The following is a 23,360-nucleotide window of genomic DNA, read 5'->3' as shown; positions in this document are numbered from 1 at the left end:
GAAGTTACCTGACTGGGTAGGTCTCTTCAATGGACGTGATCTGAATTTTGCTTCCTCTCTTTGTCGGTGTCAAAGTTCGGATATCTTACATCAGCTTATGCTTGCAGTCCAAATTTATGTCATTCTTTTTTTAGTATGTGTCGCCCACCTTTATACAAGCATTGTCTTGAATGTATTGGTGACTCAGTTATAACTTTGTTATTTGGAATAACCCGGAAACTGTTCAGCATTCTCTGAGCATTCTTGCACAGCGAAATCACAGCCCCATTATAAAGTACCTAAGCATGGTATGTGGTATTTTTTTAATACGTAAATTAATTCAGTTTATTTTTTTTTAAAAATACTATCCCTCTCCTAAAGAACCTTTGTCATAGCACTATTTAGACAACCAGGTTATTGGAGACCGCAGTCTGGAAGCGGTACTGTAATCTTTGGGTGATTTCTCAGCTATGATGTTAAGACCTAGCACGCTTCTCAGTTATTAGTAACTGAATTTTGAAGACCTCAGATCTCAGGTATCAAATAAAAAACTTATTATTTCTCAGATGACAGTTAAAATATTTTAGTTAATTTCTCATGAATCAGCAAATTTTGAAGATCTCACATGTCAGTTCTCGTTTAAGAAACACATGATTTCTCAGCTGACAGAAGAAAAAAAAAACAGTAGCTCTCAGTCAATTCCCTCTCATTTTGACCTTTACTGAGTCAGCATCACTTAACATGCATTTTAGCTGCCAATATTTTCTGATATATAATGAAAGAAACTTAGCTTCTTTATATTAGATTATATCTTTCATAGACCACTTTTCGAAATTCCAAAGTTACTTAACAATTTCGGACTCTTAACCAAAACAAAATTCAGTGTACATGAGGTATCTTATAAAACTCATAAATAACCCGTTGTAGTTTTGTAATTGTAGGTTTTAACTTGATATCTTCTTGAAAGCATTGTGAAATTTTATTCGTTGTAGTGGAATTGCACATTTCGTTGTTTTTTTCTTGTGATATTGACAAGAGCAAATCAGTTCTGTCTGCCAGATTTATAATTACAGAGGAAACAAGGCTTTTTTTTAGCGAGGGCACTTATGTATCTTCCCTCTATTCTAAATAACTAATTATCTTATTTTAAGTGTAATCTTCTAACTCGCAGTACTTCTATGGCCAAAATGGTAGTTTTAAGTGTAACAAGTTTTATTTTTCTTTGAAATAATTTTAATCTGAGAGGCGTATTTGGAAGTTCACAAACATGGACCATTTAATAAGTATAGTCTTTAGAAGAGGGTTTTAGAGGATCTGAAGACTTAACTGAGAATTAAGATATTACTAATAATCAAAATTCGAAAAATACGAAACAGGATAACGGAACCGACATGAAACAAAAAATCGATCAGGCCGTAAATAGCAAAGCCTGTACGTTTCTGGGTAAGTTAGTGTTGATCCTTTTCACCGTCACGCAACGAAAAAATAAATCGAAAACTATTCAGTGGATAAAGTCAAGAAATTGTACTGTTATAGTAAACAGGTAAAGAAGACACTTTTCCAAGTTTTAGTTCTCTGCGTTTTCCAAACTTCAGATATTCGTCGAAATGTTTTGCGCAAATTTACAGAGCCCAGTATGGGAGCTCTGTGCTCCACCAACATGGCGGCCGCGAAATGGTGTAAGCATCTGGAACTTACTTTGACTATCTAGGCGACTGATTATCTGAACTGAGCCAACAAACATTCCCTCAAGCACTTTTTCTAACACTTTAACTCCTAAAAAGGCTAAAAATCACTAGATACGTGTATATTTTTCCACAAACGTGATAGGAGCGGAATGTCACGCACCGCCTTAACTCCGAACTTCAAACTGCGCTGGTTTCCAAACCAAGCACGCGGTTGAGCTGAAAAGTTGTAAACAGACATAAATTTACATCCTCTCATGCCTGATGAGGATAAAAACTTTCGTGGCTCTTTAGTTTTGGATTTTGGGATTTGATGAGGTCACGTAAAAACGATCGATAACATTGCACTATCGTGACGGTAAGAATTCGTTACTACCAAATGAGATTTTATTTCTTCGCAATAATCCTTTAAACCCTCGAAAGCATGTTTTTCTAAGGTCTTTTTGACAATAGATGGGAACAACCCTTAAAATCCTTGAGAGTAATAAAGAAGTATATCGCGGTTTACTCCCTTTTGATCCGAAGATCTTTTAAACCTTTGTTCCAATTGTGCATAAATTTTCTTTATGATCATACCTCAGAGGGTAGTAAATAGTATCTTGATATTTTTTTTAAGCGCTGCTTGTAAGAAATCTAATTTCTTTCGTTTTAAATCTATAGAGACTTGAGTTTATTTTTATTATCTAGTTACTTTTGTATATGATTTTAGCTATTGTTCACTACTTTTGTTCATACTTAAAGATGGGAGATTTTTGAACAGGAATAAATGATTTGTTCGACAGATGTAATCCTTCAGACATTTGTAATTATGACGAACACCTTCCGAAAGAGATTTTGAACATGGAATAAAATGCTCATTCATCTTAATCTTTCCCTGACAGTGTCAGCCATTTCCGTTCGACACATGTGATGATATGAAACGTTTATAAAGGTCATCCTAGACAGAAGTCAAATTGTATTTATTGATTTTTCCGCAAGGATCATTACATATGAAGGTTCTATGACAGCGTTTACCATACAATTTCAAATAGCTTGTTTATTAGATACGAACTAGCTAAAATTCAGTGACCAGTGAGTGTTCTTGTACCGAGAACTTAGTGTCATTCGAGCCAAAGCCGCGCTGAATGGAGCTTAGAAGTATATTTAAAGGACAATAACACTATGGAATAAACTACCCGTGGATATAGCTGAGTCAAACTCCCTGGCTCTTTGTAACTCTAAGTTACTTCCCTATTTAGCTAAGCATCAATAGACTTTTAAACAATACATTTTTATATGATACTCTTATAAAATTCACATATTTTTATATATGTATTATCAGAGTTTATTTATTTAGTTATTTATTTATCTCTATATTTTATAATCAACTCTTATAGTTTAGTTGGTGCGATGTCTTAATGATTTTACCGACTTAATAAATGTAGATGTAGATGTAGATGTAGAAAAGATCGAAGCAATCTTCCAATATGAGCTCGGTATGGGGGTGGTAGTTTTAAAAAACAAAAAGAAATAAGTTGCCAATTTCAAACACTGGCTAGAATCGAGCAAATTTTGTTTAAAGACGAAAGAGTCAAATTGTTCAAAGATGTCTCTTAAATTGTACTGCCACTCGATGCCTTGCTTTCAATTTATGATATTCTATACTCACTTTTTTTTATTTGAGGGGGAAGCGGTTGAATACCTACAGGAGTCGGCAAAATCAGTTGTAAAACTATCATAGAATAGCTAAAGAATGAAGCAAGTGAGCGACTGAATTGCATAATGAGTACTTTGTTTGTTGCACGCGTTTTAATTTCCAGTAACTACTTCAAACAACGTGGCAATAAACAACAAATCAAAAACATTAAAAATTAGCTGAAACTGTTGCACAATATGCTGCAATTTAGCTGTCAAGTATTTGTTTAGATGTAGATGCTTTGGAAAGTTTGGAAGAAACTGTCCTGAAAGTAAATAAAAGGAGATTTTAAAATATGCAATAAAGAGATGATATCAAATGGTTGTTGAATTCTGCCAAGCAACGTATTAATTTCTCCCCATCTTCAGCTACATGCATGCAACAATAACAGAAACAAGTGAAGTTTCCGGAATTTATCAGTAATCTTGAGCAAAAATGTTTCCTCCTGATTCTGTTGAATTCGCACAGCAGCCCAACAAGTTGTATCGAACATGTAATTTGATTTTGATTCTCCTTATGCAACCTTATTTTAATAGTAGCTATCTTAATATGAAGTCGCTTAATATGATGAAGACAGTAATTTGAAGGCTCCATCAATTCTACAGAGATTGGACCTATACTTATTGAAGACATGTTTTAAAAAAGAATGAAAAGTTGTTTTCATTACGGAGTGGCTTGTAAGTGGTAAGAACAACTGAACAATAATGTGAATAGCTCGTAGCTCAACAGTCCTGGGGAATTTTTATATCTAAGTCAAAAACATCTTCATCATAATCTTTTACTTTGTCCTGAGTGGAGCCTCGATTTAACGAACCTCTATTTAACGAAGTCCTCGGTGTGACGAACGGTATCATTTTCCCTAGTAATAGTAAAATATATGGAAAAGAACTCCGATATAGCGAAAGCTCGTTATAGCGAACATATTTTGCCAGTCCCTTGGCCCTTCGTTCTATCGAGGTTCCACTGTACAATCAGGCATTTCATGGCAAATATGCTATAATCAAAATGTAAGTTTTTTCTTCATGATTTAGTCTTCTATATCAAATATGGAAAATTAATTCCAAACACGTTTGGTTGAAATTCGAAAGGGAAAATTATGGAGAAGGAAACTGAAATTTGACAAGCATGGTCTCTGTAACAGCGTGATGTACTAGGCTTGTTTTGTTTCTTGAGGTCACCAATATGTGGTCTGAAATCGATTATTCTTTCAGAGAGTCAAATAAATTTCAGTCAATATGCATTGCAAGGGATCTTTGTGTTACTATGAGAGAAATGTTTTGCATTCTATCGTGATATTGATTAACATGTAGTAAAAGAACAAATGTCGTACAACACGAGCCCAGTTAAGTGTGCCAAGTCTTCAGGAATAACTATTCACTTCACTTCTTCAGCAGCAGGTAACTTGCAATTGCCAAATGAGTTTGGACTCTTCAATTTAAGAGATGTTACGTTTTCTCTCTCTTAGAGGATGATATTTAAATGTTAGGCATTTTCTTTCTCATAAAATAGACTTCGGTCCTAAATCAGCAATTACATTTTTATGAAAACTAAGAGGGTTAATAAATGTGTACGTGCATGAATGGTATGCAAAACACACAAAATTATCTTTCCTTTCGTAGTAGTTTTTGTAATATATCGTCGTCTTTGGGTGGTTAGATGCCGTTTTAGTGAAATAGAAGAAATTCTGTTTTTCTAGTCTTGAAATGAACGACTTTTGAATGGGTCTGTTGGTTTTATGAAGCCAGTTGCTTGACAGACAATCTTCATAACAATCTTTACGGCCTTTATGAATCAGCATTCCGCGATGTTAATAAATCCAAAACAGAGTCTTTAGGAAAAGCAGAGGGCACAATATAATAAGCAGAATTGTACTTACGGTTATTAAACACTGATGTTATGTTTTGGTTGCAGATCTATCGACGCTGATGGAACGATTTAAAAGTGTCGTAGTGAGCGAGAGGGTGTGGCGACGCTAGAAGAACAACATTCCTCAATGGAATCTAGTGCTTGTCGCAACACATTTTCGCAGCCAGCTTGTGACACTGACAGATTGGAGGACTCATTAAATATATCTTGCTTGAAGTTGTGAGACTTTGAATGTTCCATGATTTCAGGTGATAATTTAATTAACGAGATTTGTATTATTTCGTTTTCTGATTGTTTGTTAGTGTTGTGACACGCATAAGCTCTACCGAAGGTACATCTCAAAACAAGCTTAATATTATCACGGTAACAGATGAAAGAACTTAGTTACGTTTTCTGGTACAACCCGAAAAGGGAATACAGTATACAAGTAAGAAATTATTGGCCTCCAAGACAAATGAATCATTTATTTCCGAATGTATATTTCAATATGAAAATTAGACCGAAGGGTTTTGAAAATCGTGTCAGTGCTGTATCACCGTTGATAGAGCAAGCTTACTTGCAAAAATTCATTTCCGTTACAAAACCATTAAACTTTTCTCTAGCTTTCTCTTCAGAGCCTTTGAACGTGTATTTAAACAGCTCCACGTTTGCAATGGCAAATGCTTAAACAATTGTGTTTAACCATCGGCATTTAGCCAAAAAGAACTTCATCGAGTAGCATGGCTTGTGAGGTTTGCTCTCTGCAAATAAAAATCTTAAACACATTGACTTTAAAATGCTGTTACAGCTGTTAATTAAAAAGAAAAACTTGATTTCACCTGGGCTCGTTTCCATAAATTAAGATTTTACTGACCAAGTTTGAAAGTCCCTAAATAGCAAATAATTGAAAAAGGTATTTTAGAATCACAGCCTTTTCACCAATCGCTAGTACTTAAACAACACAAACGTATTTAAATGATGTGCTTAGCCTGTACCACGAGATATCTGGAGAGAGCTAAAAGCAGTGTCTCGTCCAGTATTCACTGGAATAATTTTTCGTGTAAAAGTGCGGAGAACAAGAGTTTGAGCATCTCTAAATTGCAAACAATATCTATTTAAACCTCAATTCAGGCCGTTCCAAACTGCAAAATGGCAGCTGCATCAAGAATTATCAGTAACACAAATAAATGATTCTTTAAGAACCAAACAATGTGAATGCTCCGGGAGAAATCTCCAGAGAACTCCACGCAGTCATCGATTACTTGGACAGTTTAATTTGTGAAAGTCATCACAAAATCTTAAAAGCCCACCTTCAAAATACTCACAAGGTTTTCTAGCTGTGTAAGCTAAGAGCTCGATTCCATCTGTACTGGCTTCAAATTTTAAAGCAAAACTTGAACGTCCCTATACTCCAAATAATCCGAATGGATATTCTAAATATAAAATCAAGCGGATGTAAACTTCGTGGGTCACCAGTAGTAGAGTAACTGCTTCAAGAATCAACAGTAACCCAGCTTAATGACTTTTTTAAAATAATTTGGATACACCACGACATATCTGGAGAGATCTAGAGGCAGTCACTGGCCCATTTTTATTTTTCAAGTCCAAAGTCTGCAAACTATTCAAATTCAGAATACTAACAGGTTTTTTTCAGCTTTTCAATGAGATTTCCTTGAACAAATCTTTCAATCCAAGCTGAGACATACCTAATAACTTGTAAATAATCGAAATGGTATTCTACATTCAAATCACAAGAAGTTTCATGTGACTACAGAATCTTAGCGGCTTCAGAAATCACTTGTAGTAAAAGAGCCATAAACGATACTTTTTAAAGTGAAAATTTGAAATGTACCATGAAATTCGTACGACAGACAAATGCAGTCACTTGTCCAGTATTATTCAAAGCTGAATGTACAAAATCTTAACAACCCAAACTTCAGAATAATGACAAGAATGTCTAGCTGCTATAAAAAGCTGTTGTCCAGCAGTTATAAAAAGAACTTGATTTTAATTCTACAAGTCTCAATAAATAAAGTATTGTGAACGTCCTTTTTTTAAACAATGAATTAAATTTGGCAGAACTTTCAAGTTTTGAGGTCATGGCTGCTTCAAAACAACAAATGCAAAGAAAACTCAAATGATACTTTTGGTGATGTCAATAAACTATGAGATAGCTTTTTGATCTATACCAAAACTTAAGAAATTTAATTCCTGCCTTACAAAAAGTCAAATCTAACTGTTAACAAAGATGGACTACTTCTCAGTAAAAAGACCAAACTTCATAATGAACCATTAATGTTGTTCGATGATACATTCAGTGGGCAGTCTGTTGAAACTGGGTACATATGCATGGGCCTCGAGGCTTACACAATGTGGATGAAAATAAATTCGACACTGGTTATATTTCATCCAAGACAATGATGTAGCTAGTGATTTGGATTTGAACGCAACAACATGTATACCGCCAACGAGATAGCAGTACAATTTACTGTTTGATTAAAAAATGGCGAAGAAGGAATTGCTACAAGTACCTAAGTGGATCTCCACGTATCTCCACAATTGCTTTCCCTTGCAGAGCTAAAACATCAAGTTTCGGAGTAGGTCCTCTCACAGAAGTCAGCCTTAACTGAGAAGTAGCATTTATATTACACACTAGAGCCAGACAAAGCAGACATATTTACGATTTATGCTGTTTAACCTGAACCAATCTCAGTTCAGTTCAAATTCTCTGTATTAAGTAGTACACACCAAAGGGTTAGCTTACACTCACTCTCATTATAGAAATCAGTTGATGGATTTTAGTGTAACTTGACTGCCATCAGATAGTGAAATTAAAAAAAATTGCATTCTGAACACTGGTTTTTTTTTTATTTAAGGTTTATTTAAGGTTTAAAACGTAGTGAAACAAGATGGTGGACATGTTGCATGTTGCATGCTGACCTTCGTGAAGTAATTTCTAGACATATTTTAGAAATTGGTGCCTTTTTGTAGATGGTTTAGCTCACAAAAAAGAGTATTAACACACTGAATACTTATTTTCTCTTCTTCTGACGCCTTTCAGAGGCGAATAAGACAATTTTGCACTTGTCTTTGGCGAGTGCTATGAATACAGTTTGAATGAGATCACATCCGAGGCAACCGCTTGAATACAACTACAATACCCGTTGCATGGCCACTGTTTTTCTGCTCCAAAAACCCTTGCTTTAAAATACCCTAAAATTTCCAGCTGTTTAAACCAGCTTTCTTTTATTCTCAGCTAATTGCCACTAAACAGTTAACTGCATTGGTAATAAATACATATGGTTTTACTGAATATGTGTCACTGAAACTTGGCAGTCGATGATCAAACAGTCAATGACTCAACAGCTCTCGGTTAAGCAGGACAAATTAGACCAATTCCCAGGCTATGAGTTTATTACCTGACAGAAATCGACGGTTTAATCTTTCCCTGTCAAATTTAAAGTATTAATTTTTGACCACCATAGAGTGAATGAAGAAAGCTTGAGCCTGCTTAGCTATAATCGAATAAACCAACTGGGACCATCACAGACTGATATCACAATGGGTTGAGCTTCGTAACTTACTCAAGTTTACCTGAAGGATTACGGCAAACTAACCTTGTCAATCAGTCCACATCAGGTTAAATCTGAAGAGACGTGTCTTTGCCTAGATGGGCGCCTTTTGAGGTAAAATGTGTGGCTCGTGCACCAAACCGACGAATGGTTTCCAATATTTTGTTGAGCATTTCGTTTGAGTTAAGCAAGGACGAAACGCGACTCTAATGTTACGTTGGTTACTAATATCTTCAAGCTGAAACACTCAAGTCAGACAATAATAACTCATTATAAATAGGAAATCCACAACACCAGTGGACAGTAGTTTCTCACATGCTCAGCTGTCTTCCTTCACTAAAAGGATTGATCATCTTTGTTTACCAATCGATACAAAGCACAAACCCCCCAGTTTCATCACACGACGCACGATCTTTGCAAAAATCTCCACAGTTGATCCTACATACAACTTTGAGATTATATATTCCTTATAATTTAAAACGATGTTGCTTATGATACAAAATATTTGGAAAAGCCAGCTGGTTTCTTGGTTTAAGCCACACAATAGGTCAGTTCTGCTGTGCAACAAAGACTCACTGGCCATCCGGTTTTGCTCGAGGAGGGTCGAGGGCGTGCACGTGAACCGATCCATACATACATAAAGAGTGGATAGACGCTGTTCTGCACATATATACCTTGTTTTCCATCCCTGAGCATATTAGCGGTTGAGTAAACCCAATGCCTTGCCATCGGTTTGTAGCATTTACGGCTGGTAACACATTTATCTTGACCTTATATTGAGCAACAGTGAGAATTGTTTCCATATTTCGTTTAGCACGGACAACTTATCTGCGGACTTTGGAGTGCAATATACTCAATTGAGTTTGCATGTCAGTATTTGAAAAACATCGCTACGTCCGAGAAATACGTCCAGAAATTAAGCGAAATTCATTTGCCTGCCTGCAAAAGGGGGCTGTTTAGCTCACCAAAATTCACTTTCAAGGATTCTAACTGTATGAAACTCTTTGTGGGTTAGAGAACACCTTCGTCTTGACAGTGGCAGCGAACGCACCTACAGAACTGTCATTACGCAACGATATTGAACGTCTATGAGACAGCACCTTTTTGTAGTTTACTCAGTTGGGGTTAAGTAGCATAATTATACAAGCTTCAGATGTGATGTCGAGTGAAGTCCGCGCGGGCATCTAGCTGTACCAAGCAAATTAGTCAGTCTTCGGCAAACTCATTTAGAACGTTTCACCGATACCTTAATGTCCATTTTAGAACAATTAAAACCAGTTAAAAAGAAACAAATCGGGCTCTTTCAATCTGTCTTTGTGCGGTACTGCAATAAGGACTGCAGTGTCTTAATCTAAGGCCCGTAAGGCCTTGTAGTTAAATGCATCGAAGCTAAAATTGCTCAAATGAGTTCATCGATCGCCGCTTCGAGCGCGTTCTTCATGGACTCGCTTTTGCAAGAAGACTTACCTTTACTATTACCATTGAGACGATAGCGCTGTTCTTCCCAGAGAATCGATATATTTTCTATTCAATTGTGAAAATCCAGACCTTTTTTGCGAGTTCGCAACAAGATGGGTGTTTTGGAACCTTGTTAAGATACACTCGCGTGAGTTCAGCTGTGACGCGTCCTAACCTGATCTATCCCATAAATCTTCGCTGCGTTTTGTCAACACTTTCTTTTATTTTGGTTATATGGTGGTTTGCCGTTGCTGTTATCCAGCGGTTAATAACGGAAACGCTTTCCAAGAAAACTAATTCTCTTTTAGAAGTGTCTTCGAGTTTTGTTGTTTACTATGGTTCCAATGGTCAACTAAATGAAAGCGAAAGCGCGCATCATCGCAGCTGATGTACAGCAAGTTTCGAGTTTAATATCAACTTAAACGCGCCTTACAGACTTTAATTGTAGTCAGCAAACGACGTCGTCAGGTTATTTGTGAGGATAGGTCTATAGGTGAAATAATAAAGCTCAAATCTTACACTTTCAAGAGGCTCTTTATAAGTTGTACGATGACCGAGTTCTGAATCTTAATTAGAATTCCGTTTCTCATATCTTAATCTCTTTTCATTTATTGTAGCTATTCTCTGGTGAGGTATTCCTAAATAGTTTTTTTTTCCTGGCAACCTTACTTACATCATTTTAAACAAAAAACGTCTCTTTAATGGAACACAGACTTAGACCGATTAGAGTTGTTCATGACGTCTTGTAAAATTTATTCGGTTACACCAGGAAGACTTTTCACTGTAAACGTATTACACCTGCCTGGGTCTGGAAAAAAGCACAAAACACATCGATTTCACCAACCTTGACAAACTTTCTTGCTCCTAGCCATGAGTTATACCCTGACTCGCCATATTTTTCTGTGTGGAAAACTTTGCTTTCCCGCGCTTAGCGTGATCATGTGCCCAAGCTTACAGGAGCAGTTATAACTTCCTCGTTGGACCTTAAATCAGACAATTTTTCATTCCTTTGCTAACTTGAAAGTGAATAACACAATGACGAAAACAGTGACCCTTGACCCCGTTACAGCGTTGAGTCTGATATAGCAGTGCACTGTAACGGAGCGAAGAACCAGAAAGCACAATTTCCACCAGCGTCCGTAAACCGTGCCAGTTCTAAGATTAATCACAAAACAGGGAATATCTACCGTTTATTTGGTTAAATTCGTTACCAATATTTATATATTCTTTCGATATCGGCTGAAAAAGGCAGGAGTGCTGCTTTTTCCCGAAAATCATAGGCGATGAAATGCAAAATTCTCCTTTCATGTACTAATGGGAGTCTGGAACACAGGAAGTTTTAAGACCACGTGACCGCGTATTGGACTGACCCGTAGATGTTCTAGAAAAATTGGACTTCTTTTGTTATAAATCGATAATATAATGGAAAAAATGTTTCCATATTGAAATTTTTTATTGTAAATCAACCCCTGAATAACTTCGACATGGCAAAAAGCCTTCCGAGGAAAGATAGAGGAATATCTACATATATTTTTCTTTTGCTTTGAGAACAAACATGTAAGTAACACAATATTTTAAGACGTAGAAAAAACTGTATAACTAGGATTGAAAACAAACCATTCTGTATAAGAAACTCGGCAACAGTCCGGAACGGTTGAAGCAGTACAAAGGAAAAATATTTGAACAAAGCAAATGCAAATTTTGAAACGGAATAAATAACACATAAAATGTTTCTTTTGGAAAAGGGCTTTGCACTGAAATAAACAAGAACCTCGTTCCTCGGAAGAAATACTTTCCATGACACGAACAAAGCGGAATAGAATGTTTTCAATTCATTCCTTTTAATTTTTACTCGCCGGAGAATCTAAAAATTCAAGAAGAAGGCTTTGTTGTGAAATAAGGCAGAGTAGAAAATGGTTTCATCTTTAAAGCGGCTTTTCATGACTCCTTCACCGGAAGAATAGCATTGAGCAAAGGATCGCCAAAAAAAATCAATTTTAAGTACAAAACATTTTTATATTGCTAGAGTGGAGAAAACTAGAGTAGTTAGGGAGATTAAAAATCTAAAAGAGATTCGAATAATGTGTGCACAAAATCTTCTTGGACTGGAATAATATTTTGAAAACTATTTTTGGAATTTTTTGGGGCACACTTGAAAATTCTTACTTACAAGGGCTTGAGACTGATTTGTACACACCAGCTTTTCCCTCTGAAAGTACAAAACTGACGAAACATGACAAGGTTTGGTCCATTTGCAATGTGGGTTCGAAACTCGGTGGAGCCTGATGTCTCACAAGCATTTTCACAAAACAATACCTACTTACTATGTCATAATAGTTTAATATTATAAGTAGAAATTACAAACACAAATGCACTTTTGGATGGCAGGGATAAAATTGAGAAAAATGGACTAGTAGTTTTTGTAATTTAAGGTAGCTTTTGGCGATACAGGTAAACAATTACTCCATCTGTACCATATGAATATAATCAGCTTAAAAGTTTTAATTGCAGGACTATTCAATTTACATTGCTTGAGATATAGCTTATTTATGAGTAAAGCGTTCCTGCCTCGCCTAAATGACTGATTAAAATCAAGCGATACGAAATACCAGACTCTTGTGTAAATTAAGCGTGTTTAACTTGCAAACACTCCATTAGTTCTCCAAATGATCTCCACCACTGCTTTTTGAAAACCGACTTGAAGTATTGACCGTGTCCGACACAGCTAATATATGGAATAGCTTAAATTTCCACAGTTGAAAAACACATTCCAGGTTCGACGGATGAAGTTTGAGAGAGAAAAATCCGGAGAAAGAATAGTTTGTACCTAGTAGTAACGAATGGACATTCCATATCGCCATTTCCAATTAATTAAGGGCTTCAGTGCAAAGCCCACTATTGAGTTATACATGGGGTGGATGCTCACTCTACAGCCGTTGTTTACGACTTCAAATGATCAGAATTATGCCTTAAAGATGGAAATGCTCCAACAAAATACATACAGTGTATCAATGAGCTTTGAAAATGAAAATATTGCGGGGATAAGAGTGCACGACTGAGGTGATTTCAACTCAGTGGCATCACGGAAAGGCTTACACATGCAAAACCTGATGAACACTGAGTTTAAGCTTAATCATTTCTTTGGAAGTTGTGATAGTGCTAAGCCAAGTACAATTTTGTGATTGTTATACAGATATGCAGTTTGTTTGTTGCCTGATTAGGATAAATATTTAAAACGTTGTTAACTGTTTATAAGTTAGTGGAGTTCAAAATAAACTTGTACATTCTAAAATAGATGTGGGAACTAAACGAACCGATAAATATGATTTGCAGTCGAGGTGTGTTGGGGCAGTAGATGTTAGCCTTCAAGATGTCGACCAGAGTGCGGAGTTGTCCTCTCTTCTCAGCAAATTGGTTAAGTAGCCAGTGCGTTTACGGCTTCTTTAGATCTTCATCCTGAATCTTAGTTTTCCTTGAACTGAACAGCTGTCACAATCTCAAAAAGACTGATGATTATCCATTGGGCTCCAAAGACCAAACAGAAATGCGACCTTCCTCTCTTCCATTTAATCAGTTAAAACCTAGCCTAGGGAACAAAACTTTGCTGATGATAAAGGAATACTATAAGGCTCCATACAAGCACAACAAGACAAACGCATCCAGATCTAGTCCATTCTGCTCCAGTACAGTTGATGTAGTCAGAAGATGAGCAGGAAATTATCCAACTAATTAAGTATCCAAAACACTGATTCACATCTGAAAACACGCAACTCTGATGACACCATTGCCATCAAAACTGCTTCGAGCTTTTTTCAGATTAATTTCCATTAGCACATTGCGCGATTCTAACTGAAGATCGTCATTTAATAAAGCTGTAAAATTGTATTTTATTTACGTTTATCATCGAGTTTAACAACCCTGTCTGCTGCGACGTTCGAGTATAGTTATTACAAAGGTGCTAGTGTTCAGTGTAAGTTCAGCGGAAGTGTTTGAGTACCCCAGAAGCCTGCAGTCTGCGCCAATACTAAACTGTAGTTGACTATATATACGCATATGTAGCTGTATCTTATTTTAGATTGAGTGCTCTCACTTTATTTTTGGCGGAGCTGCGCCTGATCAGTATAGCTCGCAATGCAATACGTTAATACGAGAGTCCTCAATGGAGCTCTGGCTAGAAAAACGCAAGCGACGCTTTGAGACCCGCGGTACTGACTGCTAATTGTATACTTACTAAAATTAAGCAGCACCTTAGCTCTCTTTCCAGCTCCATCTCTCTGGCTCCGTCTCTCATCAGGCTGTATCATTGAGAGTTGTTTCGATCTAGTTAGTTTCAGTCACTTTCAGACGTACAGGATGCTTCAGGCGGCGCTTTCAATCAGCATTAATTGCGTATTAAAAGGGTGGCTTTTATTTGACTAGCCTGCAGAAGGCACGGTTGACACTTGTTGCCAGCGAAAGATGCCGATAGCTGGGTTAATTTATCTACTAGATGCTACCTCAGTGAGTTACTGATTTGCAGAGTTGCCTGTAAAAGTCAATAGGCTTGGGCAGAGACCAGGGGCGATGGACCGCCTTTTTGTGCAGTAACCTAGCTAGCGTCGTAGTGATTTTTTGATAATCGGATCAAGAAACAAGCGACGTATTCAACTGGCTGTCATTTTCATCAAGCAAATTCACTGTCTTACCTTCATTGTCAAACCATGTGTTGAAAACAGCACTGAATTAACCTTGTTCTCTCCCTCTAAAAATCGTGGTGTTTCGGTCCCCAACCGACCTACGCTTCCGAGATATGTTTACACAGCGCAGGGGGTCAGGGACTCACGGTTCTGACAAATAAGCCACGTGACTATATGACGTCATACGAGAAGGGGCCAATCAGCCGCAAGTAAGCTGGGTGAGATCAACACGTAGTTACTCTTTGCAGTAAACAACACAGCTTTTCAAGAAAAGGTTATGAGGGGAAAAAAACGTCGACTTGGAGATGCTGTTTTGATGTTCGCCCAGATTCTCATAACTAACTGGATAGTAAAATCATAGTGACCCGTTGAGAGAATTGATCTTTCGAGTGGGCCTCTATTAGAGTTAAAAGTAATAATAAAGATCTTTCAACAGGGAGCCCACTTCACATAGATGTGGTTTTCAGTGGGGTCCTGCAAAAATAAAATTGCAAAAGTTAAAGAAATAGTAGATTAATAATAGTGACTCCCGATAATTCGAACCCTCGCCAAAGTATATTTCAAACGACTTAAAATGGGCCAAGAAAAATAACCAATTTTCCTACTTGTGCAAATATCTGATTAGCGTGTGTAAAATGCGGAAAAGGTTGAAGAATTCATTCGACAGAAATTGACGGCGGTAAGGATACTGTCTACAAAGTTAAATTTAGATCTGCCAGTGCTTTATGCAGTGTGTCTACAAAGTTAAATTTAGAGCTGCCAGTGCTTTCCGCAAGATAAGTTATCTTTCTACTCAATCAAAAATGCTAAGATTGTTTGAAACAGGAGAGAATCAGAAGTATTAAATGTTAGAGCGTGGTGCAACATCATTCATGTGTAGACGCAATGCTACTTTTAACAAACTTTGCTAATTACAAAAATAAGTCATTCTTGGTGCAAAATTCTTTGAATCTTTTAGTCAGTAGTTCTTGAGTCACCTGAATACCAGCTTTAAATTCTTTCTTTGTATTTTTGGTTTCGGTGCGGATGTAAGAAACATTTTTTTGTAAATTGCTTTGCTTTCGACCACAAAACCGAAGAGAAATAATGTTTTACACTGCTTTCACGAATCACAGTTGCCCGTAGTATGAAAAAAGCCACTAATATCCCATGACAGACGTGATGTTGTTTTTTTCGTATTATTTAACAATAACGACCTTTTCTTTCTAGTTTCGAGTTGTTGACGATTATTTCCACATTGACGTCACAATAACTGCTGAAAGTCAGATGCAATTTCCAGTGTTGGCAGAATTTTGTAGAGTTTAGTTATAACTACTCGATGCAAGAGGAAAAAAAACGCATACTAAGAGCTGTGAAATATGCCTTTTGCACGCTAAAAACAAATGTACCTTCCAAAGACAAGTAACTGAAATTTGAGGAATGCATACCATTTATTGAAAACAGGAAACTTTGATACAGTCATCAATTAAAATGTAGATCTTTGCTCGAGTTTACTAAAACAAGTTCTGGCAAGTATCGAAAAAAACATCAACCATATCGTAACAGTTTTTAGATGGAGAGTTTTTGTTGAATCGAATAGTTTTTGGCAGATGCAAACCGCCTGTTTTGCGAATTGGAATTACTTGATTGATACATTCACAGTAAAGAAAGTCTGACATTTTTTTTATAAGCTTTGTTTCGATTTCTGTGAATTTTAACCTAAAGAGCGGCTTCTTTTAGTTAACTGGCTTCAGTTACTCGGCGATAAAGGCCAAGTTTACTATCAGATCATCCGCGTTAGTCATCAGTACTCGAACTCCCCTCTTAGCATCTTACTGCTATAATGTAAACATTTAACATAGCTGTTCAAAACTTTGGCAAGGCAACTCCACCTTATCTTGAAGATTAACACTGGTTAATACGATTGATATAAACTAAACCGTAAAGTTAACTTGTAAGAATTACAAATTTTCCCTGTAAATGCTACCATTTCAGTACTTACCAACACAGGTGGCTTTTAGTGCCTCTGTCCTCTACGAAGTTGTCGAAGAAATGGCCTGTCTTAGCAATTTTTACGCAATGACGTGGTTTTCTTTTGTCACGCTACTAAACTAGTTGACCTTTTGATATCGCCTCAGCGTTTTCCTAGAAAAGGAGGAAGGGTATGTGAAATCTCCTTTTACTTTCGATTTCGGTTAAGGATTTCTTAGAAAAGCGGGAAGAAGGAAATTTTACCCTGTCCCCTCCAATCCTCTCCCCTAGTGGGGTTATTGAAGACCGCCGCTCGTAAGTTTTCGAGGAACTGGGTCCAAGGCAACAAGATCTAAACAAAGATGGCGTCTGAACCACGCATTTCTCCGATCCAAAGTCGAAAGTTTCTCCATCGTCGTGACCTGCAGAATGAACAAGCTCTGACGACAATTTGACTGTGGCAAGCTAATGCACACGGTTTTAACTTTGGCTTAAATATGGTGGCAGAAGATGGAGAATTCAGCGTCAAAAACTACAGTATGCAAACAACACAAGAGTCGACCACAGCAGCTTCAACAGTGAGATACTAAAGATGTCATTTGGGGGAAAATCATTTAAGAGAGAGGAACTGCGTATAAAGCAAGAGCTTCAGAACCTAACTAGACAATCAAAGAGTGAATTTGTTGGCTTGAATAGCGATGAAAAGTCGAAGCTGCTTGAAAGCAGCTCAAAAACTTCACTGGCGCAGAGAAGCCAACCTACAAAACGCCAGCCAGCGAAGAAAACATCGAAAAGCAAACGAAAAACGACCAAGAATATCGATGCAGAAAATAATGATTCGGACGGAGAAATCCCTCCACCAAGCCCATCCATCGATTTAGGTTCAGAGTTAAGAACAATAACGCCAGACTCTGAGATTGTCACAAAAACAGCTCAAGAAGCTGACCTGCAAGGCTCTGATGGTGTTGATCGCAAGACTTCGGACATGATTTCTCGATCGACTGGCGTGGCTTCTATCCGTTCAAAAGTGGAGTTGAATGTTGTAATGTATGGAAAAGGACTTGGAGAAGAAAATAGTTCGACAGCGAAGCAAAAAGATAAGGTAAATATTTATTATCATAAACAAATTTTATAGTTGTACATGTGTACATAAGCTTAAGTAGATACCTTCTCAACCCTCCAAAAATGTTGTTAAAATTAGAACTCCACCAATTCAACCACTAAATATGTCAAAGATCCAAACCTTCTCCGCATCCCCCACCCCCTGCTAAAAACATATAAAATCAGCCAAAAGAAGTGAAAATGTATTTTAAGTGCATTTCTTCATATGCGGGAGATTTGGTGACCAGTAACAGAGAATTATTTTGATCTGTATCCAGGAGACTCCCAGATAATTTAGCAGAGTTTGAATGGACCACACAATTATACTCTTCTTGTTCCAATTGTACATATGTACAATATACTTGTCTCTTGCTCCCTTTAACACTGAAATTTTCAGTTTGTCTTACTTGTCAGATTTTACCCTATCCTCGTCACATGCTCATTATGCGGCATTTCTGTCATATCTGCTTGCCTTCAAAAAATAATCAGAAAAATATCACCTATAAACTGAGACTTATGTTAATTTAGTCTAGAAACTTGCTCAGTGAATTGAAAGGAAATGTTTACATATACATATACATTGTAAAATTATCAGTAATCTGCCAAGTGTTCACTAGAATTAGAAAAATAATAATAAATCACTTAATTTAAGTGTTGAAGTGTGTAGCACTACTGTACTAATCGAGGTGAGTCGCCCAGGAAGAAGAAGAAGAAGAAGAAGAAGAAGAAGAAGAAGAAGAAGAAGAAGACACTGAAATAAGCAAACAAATATTGGAAATTAAACAGAAACTTGTTAAAAATCCCAGCTAATGAGAGGCTGACCAGTTGGCTATTTACAAAGTGTGGAGGAGTTGAATCTGGGACCACCAAACACAAATCCATCTAGTGGCAGGGAGTAGGATTTGAACTTGGGATTACAAATCCAGCACCCTAACCACTAGGCCACACCACCTCCACCTAGAATTAGTCAGAATTCATACTTTACATAATTATCCATTACAAATTAATTTATGTAATCTGAGTTATTTTCTAAGAAGTTCTTGTAACTCCATTAATGATATGAAATGAGCAAAGCTGTCAGAGTAAGTAGATAAGTGGATTTGTAAGTCTGTATGGATTTGTTTTTCTCAAGAAATCAGCAGCAAAACCACGGTCAGCACACTCAAGAAGTCCCAACACTTCACGAACATCCCCTCAGCCTGAGGACGTTCCGGTTAAGAAGCCAGCTATAATTGGCTCTCAAAGTACTGCTGTAGCTGTGCAGTTTGCACATCGACCAGCGCCCAAACAGAGACCAAGCTCCAGGGCCTCACAACAAGGATCAGTCAAGAGTCGAGCTTCTTCTGTTAAGTATGTTTAATATTTGAAACTGTTTATTTTACCTACGTGTAGAGGGTTCAAATCTCTCTCTTACATTTGCTAAATTGCATAGTAGACTTAGATCAATTTCTGCATGAGGTGATCCTTAGATCATCAGCCTCTTGCCTTTCTGTTTATAAGTAGGTTGTATCATCTTGAGAATGCTTGCTGTCTCTGGGGCATTTCCACTTAAGCTAGGTACTCACATGTACATTGTGACAAGCATTTCAATTCTTGTGAGTCTAAGCACAAAACAGGCAGTGCTGCAGGAAATGTGAGAAAATTCACTGTCAGTTTCCCTTTCTGTGCTCATGTTGATGCCATAAAATATGCATGCAGATTCCTTTAGCTTTCGTCCTCAGCGAGCCTGCGATCATAAAACTATAGGATCATCTAGTCCTCTTTGTCCCATGGGAGACATAGGGTGTCCACAATTGCTATCCATTTCTGTTGGTCCTGAGCTGCTCTTTTGGCTTCACACCAGGTCATGTTGTTCTCCCTCAGGTCCTTCTGTATGCTTCTGCACCATGTAATTCTGGGTCTGCCACGTTTCCGTGTTCCTTGGGGATTCCAATCCATCACATGGCGCGCTATGTTTCTCTCACCCTTCCTTAGTGTATGACCAATCCATTTCCAGCGTCTTCTCTTTATGGTGGTAACAATAGGCTCTTGTCCAGTTCTTATCCATAAATCTTTGTTGGAAATCACCTCAGGCCAATATACTCTCAGAATTCTCCTCAGAAACTTGTTGATGAATGTTTGTACTTGCTTTGTAGAAGCTGTCGTCACTCGCCATGTCTCTGAACTGTACAGTAAAACTGCCTTAACATTGGTGTTGAAAATTCTAATTTTGGTAGCTGTGCGCAGGTCTTTGCTTCTCCAGACTGGTGTAAGCATGGCAAAAGCTTGCTGTGCTTTCTTTCTTCTTGCTGCTATGTCTTCATCTGTTCCTCCAGTCTTATTCATCATGCTACCGAGGTAGGTAAACTCTTCAACCTCTGCAATGTACGACTGATCGAGACAAACCTCTCCTAGTTGAATGGTATTGATTCACATCACTTTAGTTTTACCAGGCCTACTCTTTGTGTTGTGGTGTTCAGTCATTCCATTTGATTGTTGGCATCCTGAAGTCTATGCGATAACATGCAGATGTCGTCAGCAAAGTCTAGGTCCTCTAGTCTCTGGATCATCTTCCACTGAATTCCCCTTGGTCTGTTGAATGCTGTTTTAGTCATCCAGTCTAAAACCACTAAGAATAGCAGAGGGGACAGTAAGCAGCCCTGTCTTATGCCTGTTGTCTCTCTAAATGGCTCTGTAAGGGTTCCCCCATGGATTACTTGGCATCTGAAATTTTGTAGAAAAGTTGAATCATTCTGATGAATTTCTCTGGTAGCCCATAGTGTCGAAGCAGTGCCCATAGCACTTGGTGGTCAATGCTATGAAAAGCTTTTTCGAAGTCTACAAAGTTCAGATACAGAGATGTTTGAAACTCGATGGACTGTTGAATAATAATGTGAAGGGTCGCAATTTGGTCTGCGCAGGACCTTCCATTTCTAAATCCAGCCTGTTCTTCACACAGTCTTCCATCTACATGCGCCTTCATTCTTTCAAGCATAATACTGCTAAGCACTTTACTGGGGATGGACAGCAGAGTGATTCCTCTCCAATTTTTGCAATAGCTAGTGTCTCCCTTTTTTGGCAGTTTTACTTGTAGTCCATCTAGCCAGTCTTCCGGAATCTCTTCAGTTGTCCAGATAGTATTGAACAGATCATATAGTATATCGATGGACGTTTGTCCGCCTGCCTTTAAGGCTTCTGGTGGAATGTTATCTGATCCTGCAGCTTTTCCGTTCTTTAGTCTTGTCAGTGCCCGTTTAATCTCTTCGTTCGTGATGTTGCCAGTGTTGATCGATAATTGGTGGTTTAATTGTAGCTTGGGGGGATCTACAGGTGGATCCCTGTTAAGCACTGTTGCAAAGTGGTTACGCCATTCTTCAAGTTAAAGGATATGTCTGAAGTAATATATCAAACACAAGAGACAGTGTTTCATCGGGATATCCAAACACTGAGAAGAGAGTTGAAAATACAATGCGCGGCGGAGTATTTTTGACGAAATTCAAGGTGTCTGGATAGCCAATGAAACACTGTCTCGAGTATTTGATATATCTTCTCAATCAAAACAAAAACTAAGGAGTAAACAGAGAAGTAAAATCGTCAAAATATATGCTTATTAAGACCAGGTATCCAAACTTCCTTCATGGTTGTGATTTTCTTTGTTTTAACTTGATGAATTATTAGAGAGTTTGAGAAGATCATATACAACAGTGCATTAAATGCAAGAGATTCAAGGAAAGTGGTGATTTTGAGTGCTGCATGTATATGCTTAATCATGCATTTTATTTTCACTAATTAAAAACAATTCATGTCATGTTACTAAAAGCTGTGCACAAAGAAAGTTGTGTCTGATAGCCCAGGGCTAGCAGATTGTGCACTCAGGTTTGTGGGTTTTGTCCTTTGCTTGCCTGATTGGCAAGTGAAGTTTTTTAGGACAACCGAATAATTTACAGAAGTACATGTACACTTAACAGATTACTAAAATGTTTGGGGGGCAAGTGAGAAAGATTTTTGGGTACGTGTAGTTCATCACAGTGACACCTTGCAAAAAGGGCTAGCTTGAAAATCAGTTTTCTTTGTGCCCTGTTCAAAAGGTGGTCTCCATGATGGGCAATTCAACTGTTCAATATTGTACTTTGATGTCTGCAGGAGTGAAGAAATCTTCCACCCAACCACACCCACTTTATTGGATGAGGATGGTGGCATTCTTAACCTTGCTGAGAATGAAGTGGATGTGGATGGAGAAGATGAAGGATTAGCAGTTAATCAAAGTTACGATGACGGCGTGAATATGCAAGATGATGCTGTTATAGGTGATGAGTTGGACGATGTGGAAATTCCAGTTCAATATGAAAGCAGTGGAGTAGTTCAAGAAGATACTAATGCAGGAACTAAGGAAGTGCAGCAAGAAGAAAATACTGCAAAAGATTTTGAAGTTAGTGTAGTTAAAACATCTTTTTCTACACATGATGTGGAAGATGCAAAGACAGAGGGAACAGAAGGGGAAGAAGACTCCCCAATAAACAGGATCCACTCTGAGATTCTTGAATTGACAAAAAGAATCAGCAGGCCTGAGGCAGGTATACTGAACTTGATCAGAGCAACTGAGGAAGCTGAGAACGAAGCTAAGAGGCAACAAGAGGTGGCAGCAGCTGCATTATCTCCATCAAAAGAAAGTTTGTTACTTTGGGCTATGGCAGGGCATGGCAGTGGAGACTTCTCTATTCAGGGAGCATTTCGTGGGCTGTCTCCTCTTGACCTGAAGCAAATGTCCACTAGTCCCTATGTGTCCAAAACTCCTGCTGTCATTAGAAAGGCTACATTGCAGAGTGATGAAGGAGGTAAAGCTTCTGTTGGTGATAAGGAAAGTCTGGACACAAGCCCAAAGAAAGACAAAGCAATTACAATGAACAGTGAGATGGGTGCTTCTGGTGACGTCAGTGTTAAACCACAAACAGCAGAAGAACTGCCGCAGACTGGCAAAGGAACAGAAACTAGGAAGAGTGAAATGACTGACAGAGATATGCTAGGTTTGTTCAAAATAATTAATTGCCAGACTACCATTAGACAGAGATCTGATATCTTTTAGGTACATGAACAATACTACCTGTACTCTAACATTTGCTTCATCAAGGGTGTTTTTCCATATTTTGACCAAAAATTCCAGTTTTAATTTCTGAAAATCTCCAGCATTTTCTGGAATTTCTGGAAAACAGAATGACCTCACAGAGTACAGCTATAACCAAAATTAATTCTTGAAAATTTCTTTCTGTCTGCTCCTCAGAAATTCCTCAATTCTCATCAACAAGTTTTTCTTGAAGAGATTTGCATACCATTTCAGGGTTCTCACAAAGTTAAATGCAGTCACTAGCACTTGTTTACATGTAGGTGACTGCTTTTGTCGTGAAGTTCTAAAAAATCAGGTGAATAGCAAGCAAAGTAGGTG

General features: G+C 37.7%; 2 protein-coding genes across 3 annotated transcripts in view; one reads left to right on the top strand and one right to left on the bottom strand.

Annotated features, from left to right (window-relative positions):
* The window catches only part of LOC110065469 (uncharacterized), a 37,792-nt gene extending 22,808 nt beyond the window's left edge, over positions 1–14,984 (bottom strand). Inside the window, exon 1 of one of the 2 annotated variants that reach the window (XM_020772613.2) lies at positions 14,900–14,984. In XM_020772613.2, the coding sequence (XP_020628272.1) occupies positions 14,900–14,905 (6 nt within the window). In that variant the 5' untranslated portion in view covers positions 14,906–14,984. Of the gene's footprint in view, positions 1–10,223; positions 10,421–14,899 lie in introns of those variants that run through there. The other variant, XM_020772612.2, reaches the window with a different exon arrangement.
* Positions 14,985–16,924: 1,940 nt separating this feature from the next.
* The window catches only part of LOC110055244 (uncharacterized), a 36,363-nt gene continuing 29,927 nt past the window's right edge, over positions 16,925–23,360 (top strand). Inside the window, exons 1-3 of the mRNA XM_089288900.1 lie at positions 16,925–17,942; positions 19,074–19,291; positions 22,064–22,944. Coding sequence (XP_089145026.1) covers positions 17,433–17,942; positions 19,074–19,291; positions 22,064–22,944 — 1,609 coding nt within the window. The 5' untranslated portion in view covers positions 16,925–17,432. The remainder of the gene's footprint in view (positions 17,943–19,073; positions 19,292–22,063; positions 22,945–23,360) is intronic.

The sequence above is a fragment of the Orbicella faveolata genome, unplaced genomic scaffold (assembly GCF_042242905.1).
Source record: "Orbicella faveolata isolate gen_17 unplaced genomic scaffold, um_ofav_v1 contig_2, whole genome shotgun sequence".
NCBI classification, from domain to species: domain Eukaryota; kingdom Metazoa; phylum Cnidaria; class Anthozoa; order Scleractinia; family Merulinidae; genus Orbicella; species Orbicella faveolata.
The sequence above is the reverse complement of the archived record's forward strand: the minus strand, read 5'-3'. Positions and strand labels throughout refer to the sequence as shown.